General features: G+C 38.3%; 1 protein-coding gene across 2 annotated transcripts in view; it reads right to left on the minus strand.

Moving 5' to 3' along the window:
• UTP20 (UTP20 small subunit processome component) overlaps nt 1–21298 on the minus strand; it is a 97193-nt gene that overhangs the window by 62501 nt on the left and 13394 nt on the right. For both annotated transcript variants that reach the window (XM_082739156.1, XM_082739157.1), the window contains exons 12-21: nt 20122–20300; nt 13752–13907; nt 13520–13608; nt 12008–12113; nt 10159–10309; nt 9445–9507; nt 8526–8684; nt 7038–7114; nt 3542–3621; nt 3065–3305 (exon numbers count right to left, since the gene is read on the minus strand). In XM_082739156.1, the coding sequence (XP_082595282.1) occupies nt 3065–3305; nt 3542–3621; nt 7038–7114; nt 8526–8684; nt 9445–9507; nt 10159–10309; nt 12008–12113; nt 13520–13608; nt 13752–13907; nt 20122–20300 (1301 nt within the window). The remainder of the gene's footprint in view (nt 1–3064; nt 3306–3541; nt 3622–7037; nt 7115–8525; nt 8685–9444; nt 9508–10158; nt 10310–12007; nt 12114–13519; nt 13609–13751; nt 13908–20121; nt 20301–21298) is intronic.

The raw sequence follows: 21298 nt of genomic DNA on the forward strand, positions 1-21298 counted from the left end.
AACCTTACAGGACATATTTGTTTAAACCTTTTCTCCATGCACAGCATGTTCACTCATGTTTGTTAAGTGAGATAACTCACACAGAGTGCTTATAAGAGTGCTCCTAGTACACAGCAAGTACTCATTAAACGTCACCTATTATCGGCGTATTATTGTCATTGTTAGTCATTCTTACTTCTGCTTTGGTTCCTTCAAAGAACGGTTACAAGGGATTCACAAGCTCTAATACTGAATTATTTGAAACATATTTAGATATATAAATGTCAGATCAAAAACTAAAATATAAAATAAAATAAAAGCCCATAATATATTTTGAAGTTGAAATTAAAGGTGACATTTGAGTTTTTACTTGGCTTGGATCATCTATAAAAGTACTCGCTACAGGTAATCATTGCCAACTAATTTTAAATATTTTAAAAAATTGTGTATCTTTTAAAAAAAATTGTGTCTTTGGTCTCTAAGTCTTCTTAAACTCAAAACCACTTGTTTTTACAGGCTCCTCTCTCCATCTCTAATAATCCGTTTGTAATCTACTTCTTTCTTAGGGAATAATTTGGAAACTTAACATGGTAAGAAATTTATTTGCTAGTAACACTCTTAGTCCTAGCTTGCATAAGCATAGCTCTATGCACACAAAACAAATAATAAATATTATTTTAATGATCTTCAAAACAAGGCAAAGAAGCTAAACATCACTATTTTCACTATTAAAGCCTGAGGAGTCAGGTGAAAAACCATTACTCTTCTCCCATGGTATCTACTGATCAGCCCGAATCTTTGCTTATAACCTTTGCCAGAATGAATTATTCATGTAAACTTTTCTACTTATGCATTGGATCCTATCTTAACTATTCAATGACATGACTCCAGAAATTTTATTCCCTCTCTTGCATTACATATCCCCCCTACCCGCCCCCCCGCCCCCCCACCTTCTGGATCATTCATACCAGTATTATACAGATATATGATGTCTGAATCTTAAATAGCAACCTAGCAAAATCAGCTCTCTGCTCCCACATCTCCCTCCACCCGTCTGCTTCTTTTCTGTAAGAACTGTCTATACTTGCTGTTTTCATTTTTCTTCTTCATTTCTTTTTAATCTCATTTTAATCAGGCTTTCATCCCTACCAGGTTAACCAAAACAATTCTTGTTAAGGTCACTTCTAAAGCCAACGGTCAAGCCTTATGCTTCATCTGACTGATGCCTCAGACACGTTTGACCCAATTGATAACTACCTCATTGAAATACTTTTTTTTCACTTGGCTCCTGAGGTACTATGAAGTCTTGGTTCCTCCTCTGCTGCTCTTTCCTGGCTTCCTTTGCTGGTTCCTTATCTCCAACCTCTGAATATCAGTATCAGTCTTCGGAAGTCCTCTCTCTCTGCATTTGCACTTTAGGTGTGGCCTCATTCGGGCTCTCCTAACTTAAGAAAATCACCTGTATACTGATGATCCTCAAATTTATAATCTTTAGGCCAAACCTGTCCCTTCAGCTCAAAACTCCAAACTCAACTGCCCACTTAACACCCCTACTTAGATGTCTATTCAATATTCCAAACTGAACACGTCTAAAAATGAACTCCCAATCTTCCCCACAAGCGTGCAAACATGCAAACATCTGCAATCCTCTCAATCTCAATAAATGGTGACTCTCTTCTTCCAGTCACTCAGATCAAACCCTTAAGACACATGCCTAGGGGCGCCTGGGTGGCTCAGTGGGTTAAGCCGCTGCCTTCGGCTCAGGTCATGATCTCGGGGTCCTGGGATCGAGTCCCGTATCAGGCTCTCTGCTTAGTAGGGAGCCTGCTTCCGCCCCCTCTCTCTCTCTACCTACTTGTAATCTCTGTCTGTCAAATAAATAAATAAAATCTTTAAAAACAACAAAAAAAAGACACATCCCTAGTTCCTCCCTTCCACCCTCCAGGCCATACTCCTGCCCCCAAACACCCATACTTCTAATCTGTTGGCTGACCACACCCCATAGGCTGACCCGGTTGCAATCCTTCAAAAATATTTTTTACTGAATTAAAATCCAAGAATATCCAGAATTCAACTACCTTTCATCAGTTGAGCTATGTACAAGGTTTAACTAGTACCTGGTACCTTGGTCAGGTCACCATCATTTCTTGCCTGGACTTTTATAATCTCTGAAACTTAACTCTCTGCTCTGGCCAACCTACAGTCTATTCTCAATATGACAGTTAGAAAAATCCTCAAGAAAATTTAAGTCATGCCATCCCTCTATTTAAACCTTCTAATGGTTTTCCATTTCACTAAGAGAAAAAAACAAAGTCCTTTACAATCACTTAAAGGCCCTACACAGTTTGGTCTCCTGTTAAGTTTCTGCCCTCATTTCCAACTGCTTTCTCCCCAGGGTCACTGCTACAGCCACTGAGACTTCCTGGCTGATCCTTGAACAAACCAAGCATGTTGTGTTTTGTAGCCCACTTAAACTACACCTAGGGCATTTTCCCATATAAATGAAATGCTACTAGAAAAGATACTTTTTATTGAATGATTAGTACAGTTCTGTACATCACATCCCTTCTCTTTAGAGTTTTAAAGTAATCCAACTCTCACACAGCCTACCTAGTCACAATTAAACAATGCTCCAGAAAGTTATTGTTATTCTTTCAGAGTACATTCCCTCAGCATTCTGGGAAACATCAGGAGGCTCACAACAGAGTGGCTGGGCTTGGGTTACTGGAAGATAAAGCCCCAGGCAGGAAATAAAATAACAAACAGGGCAAGAAACAACAAGGACATTATACATTGATCGAATTCAACACGGCCTTTCTTATTTTGTAACCTGTAATTTTTATTTTTAGATTTTTAAATTTAACCTGGAATTTTTATTAACATCATTTATAGGCTGGTGAAAATCTGACTCCTTTAAAATTAAGTGGTGACAAAAACTAGTTCTCTGAGAGCCAGTGCTAAACAGGTATGTCCATGATTTGAAAACATGACTGACATTTAAAAACACTCAGGCTACTTAGAAGCTTAAGACTTCATATCTTTTCTTCACACTCTACCAGGGATGTTCCTAGGAAGGAATACTTACTTGATAAATCTCAAGAAAAGTGGGGAGAGCTCCCTGGACCGTGGCTCTACCCTCTCTGGGAATTTTGCCAGAGCTCGCCAGAGCAAAAAACGAAAGTTGGTATGGTCCAGTCTTTCCTGACAGTCAGTTTTCAATGCCAACTGTTTATGATAAAGAGCTCCAACATCTCCTTCCTGAGTCTGCTCCCAACTTTCATCTCCAATGGACTTCTCATCTCTGACATCATTTTGCAGCTCTTTCTCTGCAAGGAGAAAAGTCATCAGAACCACTAGAGAAATGTTATTATTTGTCCTATGTGTTTCCTCAAGTGAGGACTTTTCTTTTTCTAATATATGAGGAAACAATAAATTATATCTGAAGGTTTTTACCAAGTAACTATTTCTCATTTGTTTCCCCATTCATGTGCAATAAAGGAGTAAACAATTAAATAAACCACCTCTTTTCTTCCCAACCTACCCTTTACTTCCCCTTACATACCAGCATGTATAGCTGCTTTTTCTAGATGTTCATAGTAGACTTTCCAAAATTGCTTATTTTCCATTTCATATGCATGGGAACTAAGAGAAAAGATCACAGAACAGAATATATGCTATAATCCTTTTTAAAAGACCTCTCACTGGAGAAAAAAAAAAGTGAAAAGATACAACTAAAACTTAATTAGGTTATCCCTGAATATAGGGCTTAAACAACATTTGTACTTCTTTATATTTTTCAAAATGCTTGCACTGAGCAGGAATTATTATTATTAATTTGAATATAACCGACACACAATATTAGTTTCAGGTGTACAACTTAGTGACTTCACAAATTTATTATTTTATGTTATGCTTGCCACAAACGTAGCTGCCACCTGCTCCATTACATGGCTATTATAATTTCACTGACTGTATTCCTTATGCTCTGTCTTCTGTGACTTATTCATTCAATAACCGCAAGTCTGTATTGCTCACTCCCCTTCACCCATTTTGCTCAGTCCCATTCCCTCCCCTCTGGCAACCATCAGTGTGTTCTTTGTATTGATAGGTCTAATTCTGCTTTTTGTTTATTTCTTTTGTTGTTGTTTTTTTAAGATTCCATTTACAAGTGGAATCATCTGATATTTATCTTTCTCAGTCTGACTTATTTCACTTAGCATAGGACCTTCTAAGTCCACCCACATTATCTCAAATGGCATGATCTCCCTCTTTTCCATTGCTGTATAATATTCTATAGTATACATACACCACATCTTTCTTATCCATTCATTTACTGATGGACAACTTAGGTTGCTTCCCTATCTTGGCTACTGTAAATAATGTTGCAGCAAACATATATCTTTTTGAACTAGTGTTTTTGTTTTCTTTGGTAAATTCCCAGTAGTGGAAACACTGAATCATATGGTATTTCTATTTTTAATTTTTTGAAGAGGAATTATTTTTATACTCATAAAATACTAAAGGGTATTTTTAAAAATCTAAGCAGACTCCTATAAGTAGACTATTTTTAAAGGTACAATATAATGGGAACAGGGCATCAGGCATGAGGTATATGGCACAGTAAAGAAAGGAGAGGACTTGAGAGAAAATTGTTCAAAGCTAATGTTAAGTGTTGGTTTTTCTGCTACCAAATCAAAATATATTTATTGTTAACAAAAAGGCAAATAAAAACTACATGAAACATGCATACCTTTCAAAATTTGAAGAGAAGAATCACGTAAATGTTTATATTATCTCGTATCTTAGCAACATTAGCTCAAAATGTTTCAATTCTTTCTGCCAATAATTTTCCAAGAATATGATTTTTTTTTCCTGTTCCTAATATTTTATTGGTTACCTCTAGGCCTGTACTTAACCAAATGGACTCCAAGGAGGGGGTCAACATTCACCAGCACCCGTTTTTTTTGTTGTTGTTGTTTTGTTTTTTTTTACATTTGGAGATTAGATACCATCTTTAATAATGCCACAGCCCAATACCTTTTTATTGCTATACCGGGTTGTGATTAAGAGTGTGTGTGTGTGTCTATGTTAGGTGTTTCTGTTCCTGAATAGATGAGGGGCCAGTAGAGACTCTTACGCAGGTCTTAGCCAATAGTTCTACCGAGCAGCAACTGAAGACAGTCTCCATAGTGACACAGGCTGAACTCCTGCCTCCCTTTTTCCTGGCTACGTTTTTCACGTGATAGTCCAGATTAAAGGGCTTCTTAGCAAAGATCAGTCTCCAGTTCCTAGTCATCCCTGCCTCTGACCACAGGGATGTCCCTGGGTAAAACAGAGATTGTTAGGGAAAGGTGGATAACTATTATACTGAATTATATATGCTGTTGACTATACATGACAAATAAACCAGTTTTCAGATAGATGTACCCAAGAGGGAGACAGCCAACTAGCCATGGAGAACATTAAAGGCATTCAGTAAGTGAGAAACCAACATTTTTGACAGTGGGCTATTGGTAACACATGTATCAGATTCTTCCTTAAGTGCAATAAACAAAATTAAAAAGTTGATGTAAGGAAGGCCTTGTTTTCAGCATAATGGTTTGATGGTTCTTAAAGGCAGACATATCAGTTCCAAATTGGAAAGAGATTTGTTTACTCTACTTCTGAAAGACCCCTGCCCTGGAAAGTCCCCTCCCCTAGAAGACAGGATAACTAACCGCTTGTTTGCTTTTCTGTGAACCGCTGGCTTTTAGGCATAGATTAGGTTATTAATTGCGTGATTAATTGCTCTCTTGCCCTTCTGTAACTGCTTGGCTTATAGAAATAATAGGGACGCCATGATGGCATTCCTCCCTTCCCCCTTCTTCCCACTCCCTGCCTCTCTCCTCCCGTGCGCGGGCCCTCAGAACCAATCAGCTTGTTCCCCCTTCCCGCCTCTCTCTTCGCGGGTGCGGGTCCCCAAAGCCAATCAGCAAACTCCACGTATGCCTTTTTCAAAAGTTCTAACTGTCAACCAATCAGTTGCGCCCCACCCAAAACTTGTTTGTACCTGTCTATAAAAACCCGGCACCACCCCAGCCAGGTGTGCTCAGCTAGCAGGAGCTGCTGACCACCCGCAGGCGTGCGCTGACCACCCGCAGGCGCCTGCGTAACAATAAAGAACCTCTTGCTGATTGCATCCAGTGGCAGTGTTGGATTCTTGGGTAAGGGGATCCGCGGGTCTTTCACTTCTATCAGATAAAAACTAATGGTTAGGGTTCTGAGAAGTCACACATGATATATTCCTAATCTGACAAAAAGCCAGAGTACCATCTGAAGACAAATGCCTACAAAAGGACAGACTACATACGAGACACAATATATGTACTTTCTATATGATTATCAATGTCCTTTTAAGAGCTGAGGGAATTTTGGACACTAGACAACTAGGGGTTTTTTTTTTGTTTATTTTGTTTTTTAATTTTTTATTTTTTATAAACATATATTTTTATCCCCAGGGGTACAGGTCTGTGAATCACCAGGTTTACACACTTCACAGCACTCACCAAAGCACATACCCTCCCCAATGTCCATAATCCCACCCCCTTCTCCCAACCCCCCTCCCCCCAGCAACCCTCAGTTTGTTTTGTGAGATTAAGAGTCACTTATGGTTTTAGACAACTAGGGTTTTAAAAAAGTCCTTATTTTTGAACTGAAGTGTGGCTCACTGACTCAATATATATAAAATTAAATTTTGTAATTATTCTATAGTATCTTGTCACTGTAAAAAAAATTCAACAATATAGATGTATCATATAAAGTAAAAAGAGAAAGTCCTCCAAAGTTATTTCACTTTACAAAGAAACATTCACAGAACATTTGAACTGTTAAGAAACTTGGAGAGAATAGAGAGAATAACTGATGTTTTCTTTTTCTTTACTCTGCCCCGGAAGGATTGGAGCTACAGATACGATACACACCCATTCATTTAAATCACACCTAGAAGAAGTATAATAGTGGCCTGATCACTCTGCCATAGTTAAAAATGTAACGGCTTCATCTGTTTAACCCATGCTTACCTTATGAGTTCAATGACAGGATCCCAGAGGGCACTGAAATTAACATACAACATCCCTATTAAATAACGAAGTGGCACCTGCAATGATAGGAGGCAAGTTCAGTAAATGGGTAATAAACTACAATAGAACACCCCAAAATACAAATATCCCAATTCAGACAACTGGAGGTTGGAAAGAAGCATGTGCTTTAAGGAACAAGTTGTAGGTACCAATCCAAAATTCCAACCCTCCCCAAAACATCGCTTGCTATTTTTTTTAAGACTCTATTTATTTATTTGACACACAGAGATCACAAGTAGGAAAAGAGGCAGTCAGAGGTTGGGGGAAGCAGGCTCTCCGCTGAGCAGAGAGCCCGACTGATCCCAGGACCCTGAGCCAAAGGCAGAGGCTTAACCCACTGAGCCACCCAGGCACCCCATATCACTCGCTATTTAACAGAGAAGAATCACTAAAGCAAATTCAAACTCACTCAAGATGTTCACAAAGGACATAGCATTTGAATCAACAGACTTGACTCACAATTAAATTCCTACCTACCAAACACTGCTCTTACTCTCACCTTATATATAGGACAAAACCTGAGCAGTAAACATAACAAAAACCCAAGACAGTACACTGTGAATGGCAGCTGGGGCTTTGCAAGCAGATGGCTGAGTTTTCAATACCAGGCATTAAAGGCAGTTCAGAGGGTGGGAAGTTTTCTCAGTTGCCTTGAGCAAAACCGTCATGCTAGGGAGGCATCATATAGAATGGTAGTTCTAATAATATTTGGGGGTGAGATATTCATTACTATTTTAGCAGGAGAGCCTTTTTCTAAAATGAAACAACACAGGATAGTAATATATAAAACAGGTTAAGAGCGGAACCTCTCTGATCTAAGGGGAATGCTTCCACTTGGCCTTCCTCCTAAAGGGAACTGTGACCTATCTCCAAGGGTCATGGATGAAAAATCCCCAATTCCAAAGGTAGAGGCCTGACATCCTGAGGTGGTGAACAAATCTGGAGAAGAATATCAAGTTTTAAACTTTAAACTCCTGTTGCCACTTCCTACCTATCTTCACATATTTTGCACCTATTCAGGAGAACAGAGGAGAGTAAATTAATTCCACTTTGAAAAAGTCTGCAGAGCCATATAATTTAAACCATCTAAGAAAACTGGAGATTTATCTAGTTTAAAAAAATTTTTTAACTACTTGATAGCCTTCTCTTTTCAAAAGCCAGCAAGGGGCACCTGGGTGGCTCAGCGGTTAAGTGTCTGCCTTCGGCTCAGGTCATGATCTCAGGTCCTAGGATCGAGCCCCGCATCGGGCTCTCTGCTCAGCAGGGAGCCTGCTCCCCACCTCTCTCTGCCTGCTTCTCTGCCTACTTGTGATCTCTCTCTCTGTCAAACAAATAAATAAAATCCTTAAAAAATTATTTTTAAAAAGCCAGCAAAACAGACCATAAAGTATAAATTAAGTTTAAAAAAACATGGACACTGTTTTATACCTCCTGTAATGGCCCATCAGGGATTGCGGCCTGCACCACATCATGTCTTAGTTTTCTCAAATGAAGAAGCTTCTCTCTGTAATCACTCACAGTTGCTGGGACAAGTTCTGCCTGGCGTAATATAGCAAAGGCAGACTGACGCTCTGAGAGCCCATCATCCTAAGTGAATGGAGAAAACCAAGGAGGTAGATCAGTACTTTGACTTCGCAGAAAGACCATGAAATGTGGCCAAAGTTCTAAAAAAGGGAAACTAGGCTATGTTAATGTTTTTAAATTAAATAAGCAACACTTTTTTTGGTAAATGATTAATTTTTCCTCATAGCATTTCCATTTTGGTAGTTAATTTAAGATTAACGTTTAGCATAGAAATGACCACTAAAAACTAGGAAACTTATTCTCAAAGTGATTAAAATCGATTGGCCATATTTGTTGAAATAAAAATGTGTACATATACTTCCACTCTACAATTCTACTTTTAGAAGTAGTAATTTGCTTTATGGGATTATTTCCCTATTATCAACAAAAGGATGTTCACTCCCCTTTTACTGGAAAAGCTGAAAACCTACAAACGTCCCACCTAAGCATCTCCATCAACAGAGAGCTGGTTATGCAAGATATTTTAAACTATGATATACTGTTCAAACTTCAAAAGAAAGGAAGTAAACCTCGACGTGCTATATGACAAAACCTCCATGATGCCATTTATTTAAAATATACATGTGGATACAAAAATCTGAAAGAATATTCACCAATTACCTGTGAATTTTCAGTGTGGGCAGGAGTAAGAATTACAACAAAATTTCCAGTTTTTAAGATAGATATTTATAAAATAGTGTTTGAGTTTTCCGCAAAAGTGTCATTTTGGAAATAAAAAAGAACTGCATTTTTAAAAAGCTATCCAAATTAACAGTTAAAATACCTCCATCGGTTCTGGAAGTCGAACTTCAAAATGGTTTAGGATCCTTATTGTCAAAAGCCGAATCTGGAGAAAGTAAAAGGCATGTTTCAAATTCTAAAGTTTACACATAAGAAACTGATTTACAGCCAGTGAGATCTAAGTGTTATAGAATAAGGGAAATATTCCACTGTCAATAGATACATGTTACTCCATCCCTTACTTCATATTAGAAACCAACCAACACTTTATTCAAATAGTATATGGAACAATTTAATGGCCAGAAGAGACTAGAAGATAAAGTTGCTGATGGAACAATGTTTTTCTTTCAACTATGACACTATAAGCATCTCTATCAATAAGTACAAAGAATCTGATTAAGTTTACAATTTTGATGTAACTAGTGATTTTTATTTGTATGTTAACATATTTAGGTATTTTTGTATACCTGATCACACAGCAGAATCACATGGGGGCTTTAAAAAATGATGCAGATTTTTCAGTTTCAGCCCTACTGAGTCAGAATTCTAGCCTGCGAGGACTCAGAATTTGTATTTCCATTAAGTTCCCCAATTAAACCTGTTGCAATCAATTTGTAAGGTCAGTGTTTAGGAATCACTGCATTAAAAAGAAATCATCCCACTGCAGCATTTTCTGATTAAGGATTCTGACAACCACTGGCAACACATACAGAATCAAAAGATGAGAGACTGAGGACACATCACAAAACACCATTACCTTGGATATACCACTTGAAATGTTTGCTTGTAACTTGGGAAATAATTCCATTAAAGCTTCCTCAGAAAGTGGCCCTTTGCAGCCACATAAGGATAATCTCTGATAATAGAGATCAGCTAACAGCAACACAGATGGCTCCAAAGGAAATGTTCTGCAACAAGATATTTATTAGATCCAACCTGCACCATCTAGTCGATTATTTGGACTATAATAAAACTACAGAAAATTACGACTGGTGAAGAAACTATAAAAGGGACCAGGTAAAAGTTTAATGAGGACACTTAGTGTCATTTTAAAGATAAAGAATCTGAGGTCTTGCAAAGTGAGTAATGCGGTCGAGGATGACAGGTGCAAGCATTCACATGTATCCTATCTCTGTGGGAGTTGCAGAGGGATGTTTTCTCAGAGAAAGAGCACAAAAACTGTGGCACCTGCCTTAAGCTAATATACCTCCATCTATTTATTTATTCTTGTCAGGACATATTTCAAGGAGCATTTGGGATGAATGAGATGGCCTCATGCAAGCCAACAAAGCAGCTCCATTCCCATTGCTTAGAACCTACAGATTTGGCTACTTGCAAGGAATATGCCTGTTGGAAGTGGGCTTGGCACTGAGATCAAGAGAAAAGTTCCACGATGGCTCCTTGTGGGGCACCCCCGACAGCAGTGACACTCTTGTCTTCCCGGTTCAGGAACACAGGGAGCCCCATATCCCAGATCCCTCATGCTTGACTCCCTTGCTACTTCTGCTCAAATGTCTCCTTCTGGATGAGTCCTTCCCTATTTGAAACTGTTGTTGTCCCCAACCTCCAGACTCTCCTATCCTGACTCTGCTTTAATGTTCTTACCACTGTCTAACGTGCTATGTATTTTACTTATTTTGTTTAGCGTTTCTTCTTGCTAGTATGGTAGCTCCATGAAGACAGGGTATTTTGTGTGTTTCAGCCACTGACCGTGTCTCCCAGTGCCTAGAAAAGGGCTTGGTATGTGAAAAAAGCAAATGAATATTTACTGAATGAAGGAAACGAATAAATCTGTTTTAAAAAGCATGGAGCTAAAATGGATTAAGACTCTAGGGGCAACTGGGTGGCTCAGATGGTTAAGCGTCTGCCTTCGACTTGGGTCATGATCTCTGGTTCCTGGGATTGAATCCCATGTTGGGTTCACGGCTTAGCAGGAAGTCTACTTCTTCTTCTCCCTCTGCCTCTCGCCCTGCTCATGCTCTCTTTCTGTATCTATCTCAAATGTATAAATAAAATCTAAAATAAAATAAAATAAAATAAAATGGATTAGATTCTAGAAAAAGAAGTCAACTGCTTTACCAGGTTTTGAAAAGGTATGACCTTTAGAAAGGGTGCTAAGCTGAGTAGAAAACGGCTTCCTGGTAACAGCCCAGTGCTACACCAAAGTCGGGAGCTGGCTGACATCAACTTACAAAAACAAAAACAAAAAGCTGGGCTGTGCTGGTAGGCAGTAAAAGTACCCCAGGAAAGTGTTCTGAAATGGTGAATATGCCAAGCTAAGACAGAAGGAGTGTAGTAGAAATATTATGTTGGAATGACTCAGGAAGTTCTAGAAGGTCAACATAGTGCAATGTTAGGGTTGGACACAGTCTACTATAGTAGTTTACACAGATGGTAAAATACCTCTCCACAAAGATAAATATGCATTTAAAGACTGTGTAAAACATAAACTTACGTTAAGGATTCAAATCAATAATAATTTCTAATATGAATACAACTTAGGTATAAAGTAGATCAAAACAAGGACTTTCATTATGCCCAAGATTTCACAAAAACAGAAGCTTTTATATTTTATTCGTGATTAAATGGGAGGTATTTTTACTTACAATACTAAATTCTTCACACGTTCCACAGGAACCAAATGAAGAAGTTCAGATGATTCTTCCAAACTTAGCAGAGTATTTACAGCTTGACAAAGAACAAATAAATTTCCTAAGGGCAGAAAAAAGAAGAAACTATATAACTTATTCCTTTGACACAAAAACTACCAGACATCTCATTTGTCTAATACTTGCCATTTGTAGAAGTTCTTAAATTAAAATGAATTTGTGCCTCCTTATCATCTGTCAAATGTCAGAATATAACAGGAGGGAACTGAAAAGAGAAGGTTCTCAAGTCTTGTATTTTAGCTTTCTTAAGGGAAAAATATATTAAAAAATAGAGAATAAAGTATATGTTTCATTAATGAGGATAAAGAGGAAGTCTGATGGTCCAACTCACCGGCATTATCCAAATTAGAATTTTAAAGGAGACGCACTTATACTTTTCAAAAGCTAATAAGCTATTTATTTTTTATTTTTATTTATTTATTTATTTTTAAAGATTTTATTTAATTATTTGACAGAGAGAGAAATCACAAGTAAGCAGAGTGGCAGGCAGAGAGAGGGGGAGAACCAGGCTCCTGCTGAGCAAAGAGGCCGATGCGGGGCTCGATCCCTGGACCCTGAGATCATGACCTGAGCCGAAGGCAGAGGCTTAACCCACTGAGCCACACAGGTGCCTCACTATTTTTTTTTTAATTAGACATACATTTAATCTTAGACCAGAGGCTGGCAAACATTGGTCCACAAGCCAGATGTTGTTTGAAACAACAAGCCAACAGTAAAGAATATGCCCCGACTGACTATGAAAACCTAAAATATTTACTATTTGGTCCTTTACGTAAAAATTTTGGCAACCCCTGCTCTGGATACTAGAAAAGGACTGTCCTTTACAACTTTCTGCAATGATAGAAATGTTCTGTACTTGTGCCAATACGCAGCTGCAGTCCAATTCCGCAGTCACCAGCCACATGTGACTAGTGAGCACTTGAACTGCGGTAAGTCGACTTTATTTTCTAATGTGTCTGCTTCGTATCTAACAGAGAACCTAGCACAGTAATATCTAAATGAATGAACAACTACTATACATAATGTTAGAAAAGAAATACTGTACTAGAATGAAACAAAATACCTACTTTCAAATTGCTGTTCTCAGGTTAGTGAGAGGAGATATTCAAGTATACAGCAGGAAAGGGTGTTCTGAGTAGAGCAGGGTAAAGCACATGGAAGTGCCTGGGGTATAAGGTGTATACAGAGCGTGAACGGGAGACAGAGAACAGCACACAAGCAAGGGCTTGGAAAAGAGGGGTCTTAGATACCATGGCAACCTCTGACATTGAGTCCTCAGATTCAGCTTGTGCTCACCACATTATGAGGCACAAGTGCAACTGTCACCTCCTCTTTTTCCTTGCATCAGAGCACAATGTTAGCTCTATTGTCTAGTATTCCATGTGTTGACAGTCACGTTGGCTGTGCCAGAAAAGAAAGAGAAGAAAACAAACGGGGATTGTAACTGACCTTTTCCAAAGCTTCCCTTGTCAACATTCGTGAAGAGTGACTCTATGAAGCACGTGACCAGTGGTATCACCTTCTCTTTCTCAAGAGGTCTGTCCAAGAAGTCGGGAGACAAAGGGAAAAGTTCAAACTGGCATTCAATGCTTTTTCAGGGAATAGCAAGGAAGGGCTAATAAATGTTTAAATCAGCATGCTAAGTCACTCTTTCACAATTAACCATAGTTTATTTTCTCACCTAATATGAGGTAACACAACAAGGGCTGCCCAAGAATGTGAAAGGTAAGTAGCATCTTTATTTGGGGGTAACTGAATTATAGATAAGAGGTGGTCCAATACTGGGATCTGTTCTTTTCCTCCCTTGGATCTGGTCTTCTTCTGCCTCAAATAGGATCTGAAGGAAGAGAAGAAAAACAAATGTTTATTTATTTTTAAAAATTTTTTATAAACATATAATGTGTTATTAGCCCCAGGAGTACAGGTCTGTGAAAAAAAAAAAAAAAAGTTTAAAACAGAAGAGAACATAATTGCTCTTGCCCTCTGAAATTTAAAATAAAACTGATTCCTTTTCACACGTGGAAGATTTGTGGAGAGGAGGGAACTGGTGGTAGTGGTTGAATATAAATAACCAAACAACTGCGAGTCATTTACTGATTTTCGGTAAGAAGCTTTTTCGGTGCCTTTGGTTCTACTTTTTTCTATTTCCTATTTTAATTTGCTTCATAACTTAAAGCAAGTCTCTCCTAGTTTTTTCTATTATTTCTGAATTTTCTAATTCTCAGATTCCTTTTTTTCTGTCTGATGTGCGGATGGACATGTTTTTAAAAACTGCAGAGGTAACTTATTTTAATGAATGGACTTCCTCTATTCTCCCCCGCCTTTTTTAAAGATTTTATTTATTTATTTGACAGAGAGAGAGAGAGAGACAGACATCACAAGTAGGCAGAGAGGCAGGCAGAGAATGAGGGGGAAGCAGGTTCCTTGCTGAGCAGAGAGCCTGAAGCGGGGCTCAATCCCAGGACCCAGAGATCATGACCTGAGCTGAAGGCAGAGGCTTAACCCATGAGCCACCCAGGCGCCACCCCACTTTCCTTTATGACAGAAATTTTACTACTTTACAAAGGTAGAACGATGTTGCACATAGTGGTAAATTTGACAAATGCCACTAAAGTGATTACAATTTAGAATCATCTCTGCTTCTTTAATCTCATAAAGTTTATTCGAGGACATTTTCTGACATGACATTTGGCTTTAGGTATCTGTTACTTTGGCACTTTTCTTGTTTGCCTCTTTTCCCTTTTGCCAATGAACTAGACCTCAGTTCAATTTGAAAGACAGAAATCTAATTGAAAGAAAAGTCACAGAAACAGTAAGTAAAATTATTTGTTTTAATAATTTAGCCTCCATGTCCAGTTGGTTAGCTTGTTACATAACAGAAGTGGAAGATCAGGTTTTTATTCCCGTGTCCCTATTATGAAAATCAACTAAAAAGTTCTATTCTTTTTTTTGTTTCATACTTATCAAGATAGTCAATGTTTGGAAATTATAAGAGACAGTTTAGTCAATTTCACTGACAATTTTTGAAAGTCCTTGATATAAAGTCTCTCTAGTGGTAAAGACTCAACAATCTGTAAAAATCTTACAAGAAAACATCGAGATGCTTAAAAAAAAAAAAAAAAGGTGAGTCATAGCTTGGCTGCTTCATCACACCTGCTGATGAGCTCCTCCAATAAAATCCACACTCCCTATTTACCTTACAAGGCCCCATGTGATCTGACCCTGGCCTGCCTCTCATGTCCTCTCATTCTACCCTCCTCCTTACTTGATGCTCTGTACACACACAGACTTTCTTTTGTTCCTCAAACATACTGGGCTTATTCCTATCCCAAAGCCTTTACACTAAGTCCTCCCTCTGCCTGGAAAGCCTTTCACCTAGACCTTGGCTGGGCTGGATCCTTCCCATCATTACGATCAATCCAAAGGTCCCTTCCCTAGAGAGGAATCATGCTGCCTCTCCATTCATTCTCTCTTTCAATACCCTAGTTTTATTTTTCTTTTTATCATTAAATTATCTTGTTTATTTGTTATCTGTCTCACATCCCTCCAGTCCAAGAATGTCATCTCCCCAAAAGGAAGGAAACTTCTTCTCATTCATTATTATATCCCAAAGCCTAGAGTAGTGCCTGATACAATTAGCGTGTGTGTATTGATAGAATAAATCCATCTTCTAAAGAATCTTTTTACATCTATTATTTCTTTCTAGTCTCACAACAATCTGTGAGCTAGATGGATGGAATATTACTAAGAATGTCAGACAAAGGTGATGATTCACATATATCCTATCTCTGTGGGAGTGCAGAGGTACATATTCTCAGAGAAAAAGGACAGAAACTGTGGCACCCGCCTTAAGCCAATATACCTCCATTTACTTGTTTACTCTTATCAGGACATATTTCAAGGAGGATTTGAGATGACTGAGATGGCCTCACACAAGGCAACAAAGCAGCTTCATTCCCATTTTGGAATAAAATTTGGCTACAGGCAAGGAATATGCCTGTCGGGAGTTGGTGTGGTGTTGCAATCAAGAGGAAAGTTCCAAGGGAATAATTCTACAGGCATAAGTAATTATTCCTGCCTCAGGAATCAGAGCTCAGTAAACTGGAAAACCAACAGATTCTATTAGCAAGTTTTGATAGAAAAGCTACTTTTAAGGTCTGCAGAAGAGCAACATGTGAAGAAGATGAGTTCCTCCGGAATTTCATGCTGATCCAGAATCAAAAACTAACTCTGCTGTGAGACTATGGGGACAATGACACGCATCTCAAGGGATGCTGTGATGCTTCAAAACTGAGTACTCAGCAAAAATTCAAGGAATGTCCATCTATTCCTACTGCCCCAAAGCAAACCACAAATGCAGCAAGTCTAACAAATCCCAAAGAAATACAAAACTTAAGTATAAACACACAGGAATGACAAGGGAACTGGTTTCCTAACCTATAATTTCTAAAATCACATGCACAACTACTGGAAAAATGATAAGCAGAATTCTCTTACTTATTTATACAAACCCTGTTTTCAATATCTGAATGGTATGTATTATTTTAATTTTTTTTTTTTAAAGATTTCACTTATTTATTTGACAGAGAGATAGAAAGCCCAAGTAGGCAGAGCAGCAAGCAGAGGTAGAGGGAGAAGCAGGCTCTCCACTGAGCAGGGAGCCCAAGGCAGGGCTCAATCCCAGGACCTTAAGATCACGACCTTAGCTGGAGGTAGACACTTAACACCTGGATGGCTCAGGGTATGTGATTATTTTTTTTTTCCCATGGTATCATATATTTTTAAAATTTTTTAATTCATTTTCAGCATAAAAGTATTCATTGTTTCTGTACCACACCCAGTGCTCCATGCAATCCGTGCCCTCTCTAATACCCACCACCTGGTACCCCAACCTCCAACCCCCGACCCCTTCAAAACCCTCAGATTGTTTTTCAGAGTCCATAGTTTCTCATGGTTCACCTCCCCTTCCAATTTCCCCCAACTCCCTTCTCTTCTCTATCTCCCCAAGTCCTCCATGCTATTTGTTATGCTCCACAAATAAGTGAAACCATATGATAATTGACTCTCTCTGCTTGACTTATTTCACTCAGCATAATATCTTCCAGTCCCGTCCATGTTGCTACAAAAGTTGGGTATTCGTCTTTTCTGATGGAGGCATAATACTCCATAGTGTATATGTGATTATTTTTAACGAAATTAAGAAAATAATCCATGTCTCTCTTAACAACTCAAACAATGCAAAGATATATAATCTAAAAGTTAACAGTCACTTCTTTTTTCCCCTTCCCATCTTCCTGATATAAAGTTAAAACTTTTGTGTATCCTTAAGGAAATGTCAGTTCTCTCCAAACTGATCTCTAGATTTAAGGCAATTCCAAACAGAATCCCAGTGAGTTTTTTTGTAGACATAGACGAGATTCTTCTAAAATTTATATAGAACAGCAAAGGACCAGCAATAGCTGAAATAATCCAAAAAGAAACAGAAGAATGGGAGGAATTTTTTTTTCAAGGTTTCAAGACTTATTTTGGAGTTATTGTAATAAGACAGAGTGGTATTAGAGGAGGATAGATACATGGATCAATGAAAGAGAATAGAGAACCAGAAATAGAACCATACATATATGTCCAACTGATCTGACAAAGGTACAGAAGCAATTCAATGAAGAAGAATAGTCTTTCAACAAATGTTGCCAGAACAGTGGGTATCCATAGGCAAAAAAAGAAATTTGACCTAAACCTCACACCTTATATAAAAATTAGCTCAGAATGCACCATGGACTTAAATGTAAAACATAAAACTATGAAACTTTTAGAAAAGCAGGAGAAAATATCTAGGAATTACAGCTAGGCAAAGAGTTCTTAGACTTGACATCGAAAGCATTATCCATAAAAGTTGGTCAATGGAACCCCATCAAAATCTTAAACAGTGCTCTGTGAAAAATCTTAAGTGAACAAAGTCAAACTATCAACTAAAAGAATATATTTGCAGACCATTTATCTGACAAAAAAACCCTTTGTCTAGAATATATAATGTGTTCTCAAAACTCAATAGTAAAGGAACAAACAATCCAGTTATAAAATGGGACAAGGAAATAAACAGGTATTTCACTAAAGAGGATATACACATAGCAAATAAACACAGAAAAAGATGGTCAACATCATTAGCCACTAAGGAGATGCAATTTAAAACCACAACGAGATCTTACTATATCCTACTAGATTGACAAAAAATAAAAATCAGTGATGATACCAAATGCTGGAGAGGATGCAGAGAAACTTGACCATTCAGACTGCTGGTGGGACTATTTTTCTTTTTTTTAAGATTTTATTTATTTATTTGAGAAAGAGAGAGAGCATAAGGAGAGAGGTCAGCGGGAGAAGCAGACTCCCTGATGAGCAGGGAGCCCATAGGGACTCATCCCAGGACTCCAGGATCATGACCTGAGCCCGAAGGCAGTCGCTTAACCAACTGAGCCACCCAGGCGCCCCTGCTGGTGGGGCTATTGCGCCCCTGCTGGTGGGACTATTAAATGGCCCAACTACTCTAGAAAACTCCTGGTAGTTTCTCATGAAATGAGGGATATACTTATGATATAATTCAACAATTCCACTTTTGGGTATTTATCTCAGAGCAACAAAAAGTTACATACATGGGGTGCCTGGGTGGCTCAGTGGGTTAAGCCTCTGCCTTTGGCTCAGGTCATGATCTCAGGGTCCTGGGACTGAGCCCCGCATCGGGCTCTCTGCTCAGCAGGGAGCCTGCTTCCCCCTCTCTCTGCCTGCCTCTCTGCTTACTTGTGATCTCTCTCTCTCTGTGTCAAATAAATGGATAAAATCTTAAAAAAAAAAAGTTACGTACATGAATGGTCGTTAACAGCTTTATTCATCATACTAGCCAAAAACAGGAAGTGACCTAAATGTCTTTCAACAAGTAAATCGATACATAGGCTACACTATATCCATGCCATGGGCTGCTACTCCACAACAAGCACACGAAAAGATGTTCAACAAAGGGATGGTCTCTTGATGCAAACCACTTGGATGGGTCTCAAAGGAATTGCATGACTGAAAGCTGATCTCAAAAAGTGTACTCTCTAATTCCATCTATATAATATTCTTAAAATGATAGAATCATAAAAACAGAGAGCGGATTAATAATTGCCGGTGGTTAAGAATGGAGGGCAGATGGGGCGCCAGGGTGGCTCAGTTGGTTGAGCAACTGCCTTCGGCTTAGATCATAATCCTGGAGTCCTGGAATCGAGTCCCGAATTGGGCTCCCCGCTCGGCAGGGAGTTCGGCAGGGAGTCTGCTTCTCCCTCTGTGACTCCCTTTTCTCATGTTCTCTCTCTCATTCTCTCTCTCTCTCTCACACACACACACACACAAATAAATAAAAATCTTAAAAAAAAAGAAAAGAATGGAGGGCAGAGTGTCAGAGTGAGTGTGGCTATTAAAAGGTAGCATAAGAGAGCCTTGTGATTATGGAACAGCTCTGTTATCTTGACTTTGTTGGTGCTTATCAATTTACACATGTGATAAACTGCATAGCGCCATATAGCCAGATACACACACAGCTAGAGATGAGTGCATGTAAAACTGATGAAATCTGAAAAATGTCTATTTTATCATTGTGATATACACAGTTAACTTATGCAAAATGTTACCACCAGGGGAAGCTGGTTGAAGCGTACCTAGAACCTCTCTGTAGGATTTCTTTCAAATACAAATGAATGTACAATTATTTTAAAAATAAAAGATTAAAAAAAATCAATAGTCACCTCTTTCTTTCATATACCATCCTCCTGACCTTAACCAGGTTAACCTGTTTATGTAGCCTTCCATGTCTTTTCCGTTGCTTATTTACACTTTTTGTTTTTGCAAAATGGTATCATACTAAACAACTATTCTACAACTTCCTTTTTTCACAGAACAATATATCATGGACATCTTCTCAGCTAATATACAGAGATCTTCATTTTTTACAGTGTTCTTATGTATTATAAAATGGGTAATCCTACCAACATTACAGGGAATAAAAGCTTAGAACTTACTCCACCGTCTGTTGTGAAAAGACGAGGGGATACTTCTCAATTGCCATCGAGCCAGCAGTGGGAGGTGCTGCTTTGTTGAGAATGAGCTTGGCCAAAATGGCTAGAGCTTCATCTTTGACAGCAGCCTCATTAATCATGAAGCAATTTTCAATATACAAGAGAAAGCTGGGTAGAAAAAGCTAAAAATAAGAAAGGAAATCACATTTATTAACATATACCTATTTTATAACACTTAAGGAAGAGACAGTTCTAAGACTTCCACAGATGGAAAAATCAATCATAAATACAGGATCAGGATCACAAAGGCCTCAGACCTCTTCTACACAGAAACTATGAAAACTAGAAGACTATGGAGCAATACCTAAAAACCTGAGGGAAATGAGAAAATCTATAATTCTATAGCTATCTTGCTAGCAATACGAATAAAGACATTTTCTAAGGTACTAAATCTCAAAACTTTACTTCCATTTGTCCTTTCTCTAGAACCTCTGGAAAATATGTACCATCAAAATAAGAGAGTAAACTAAAATAAGGGAAAGTTGTGGGACCCAGGAAATAGGAAAAAAAGCAAAGGAAGTCCTATTATGACATCTGTGCTGTGGGCTGAGAAAGCAACCCATACAGACTCACACTGCTCGAGGAGGAATGTGTCTAGGAAAGGACAGAAAAAAAAATGAGCTGCTAAATTTTCTGACAGGTGAAAGCATTTTAGAATGCTGATGGCAGATAGACTCACTAACCAGCGAGTCAAGAAAAATCATTTCCAGTTTTTAAAGAATGAGACAATCTATAATTTCAGGATAAATGAAAAGGTATATAAAAAAGAAATGTGAATATAAAATACTTGCTTAGAAGGATTAATTATACGGTGAATAGGAAACCAACCAAAATTTGTGATGTAACTCTGTTGAGAAGATTAGAGGTATAAAAGAACCAGAACATATCCACCGTAGGAGGAATTCTACAGAAGAGTAGTAGAACTAATGAATCAAGGAGAAGCAGTGTATCTGAATGATTAGAAAATATAAAGTAACAGAAAAATAAACAAGAGATGTGGTTGTTCTTGGCGAGGAACATGTGAGTGGAAATCAAGTGTCTAACTTTTAGCCCTGCTTGACTTTTAAAACTACATAGAGTATTCTGAAAAAATAAGATGTTCATAAAAAGACCAAAGGGA

This window comes from Mustela nivalis, assembly GCF_964662115.1.
Source record: "Mustela nivalis genome assembly, chromosome: 7".
Classification (NCBI taxonomy): Eukaryota; Metazoa; Chordata; class Mammalia; order Carnivora; family Mustelidae; genus Mustela; species Mustela nivalis.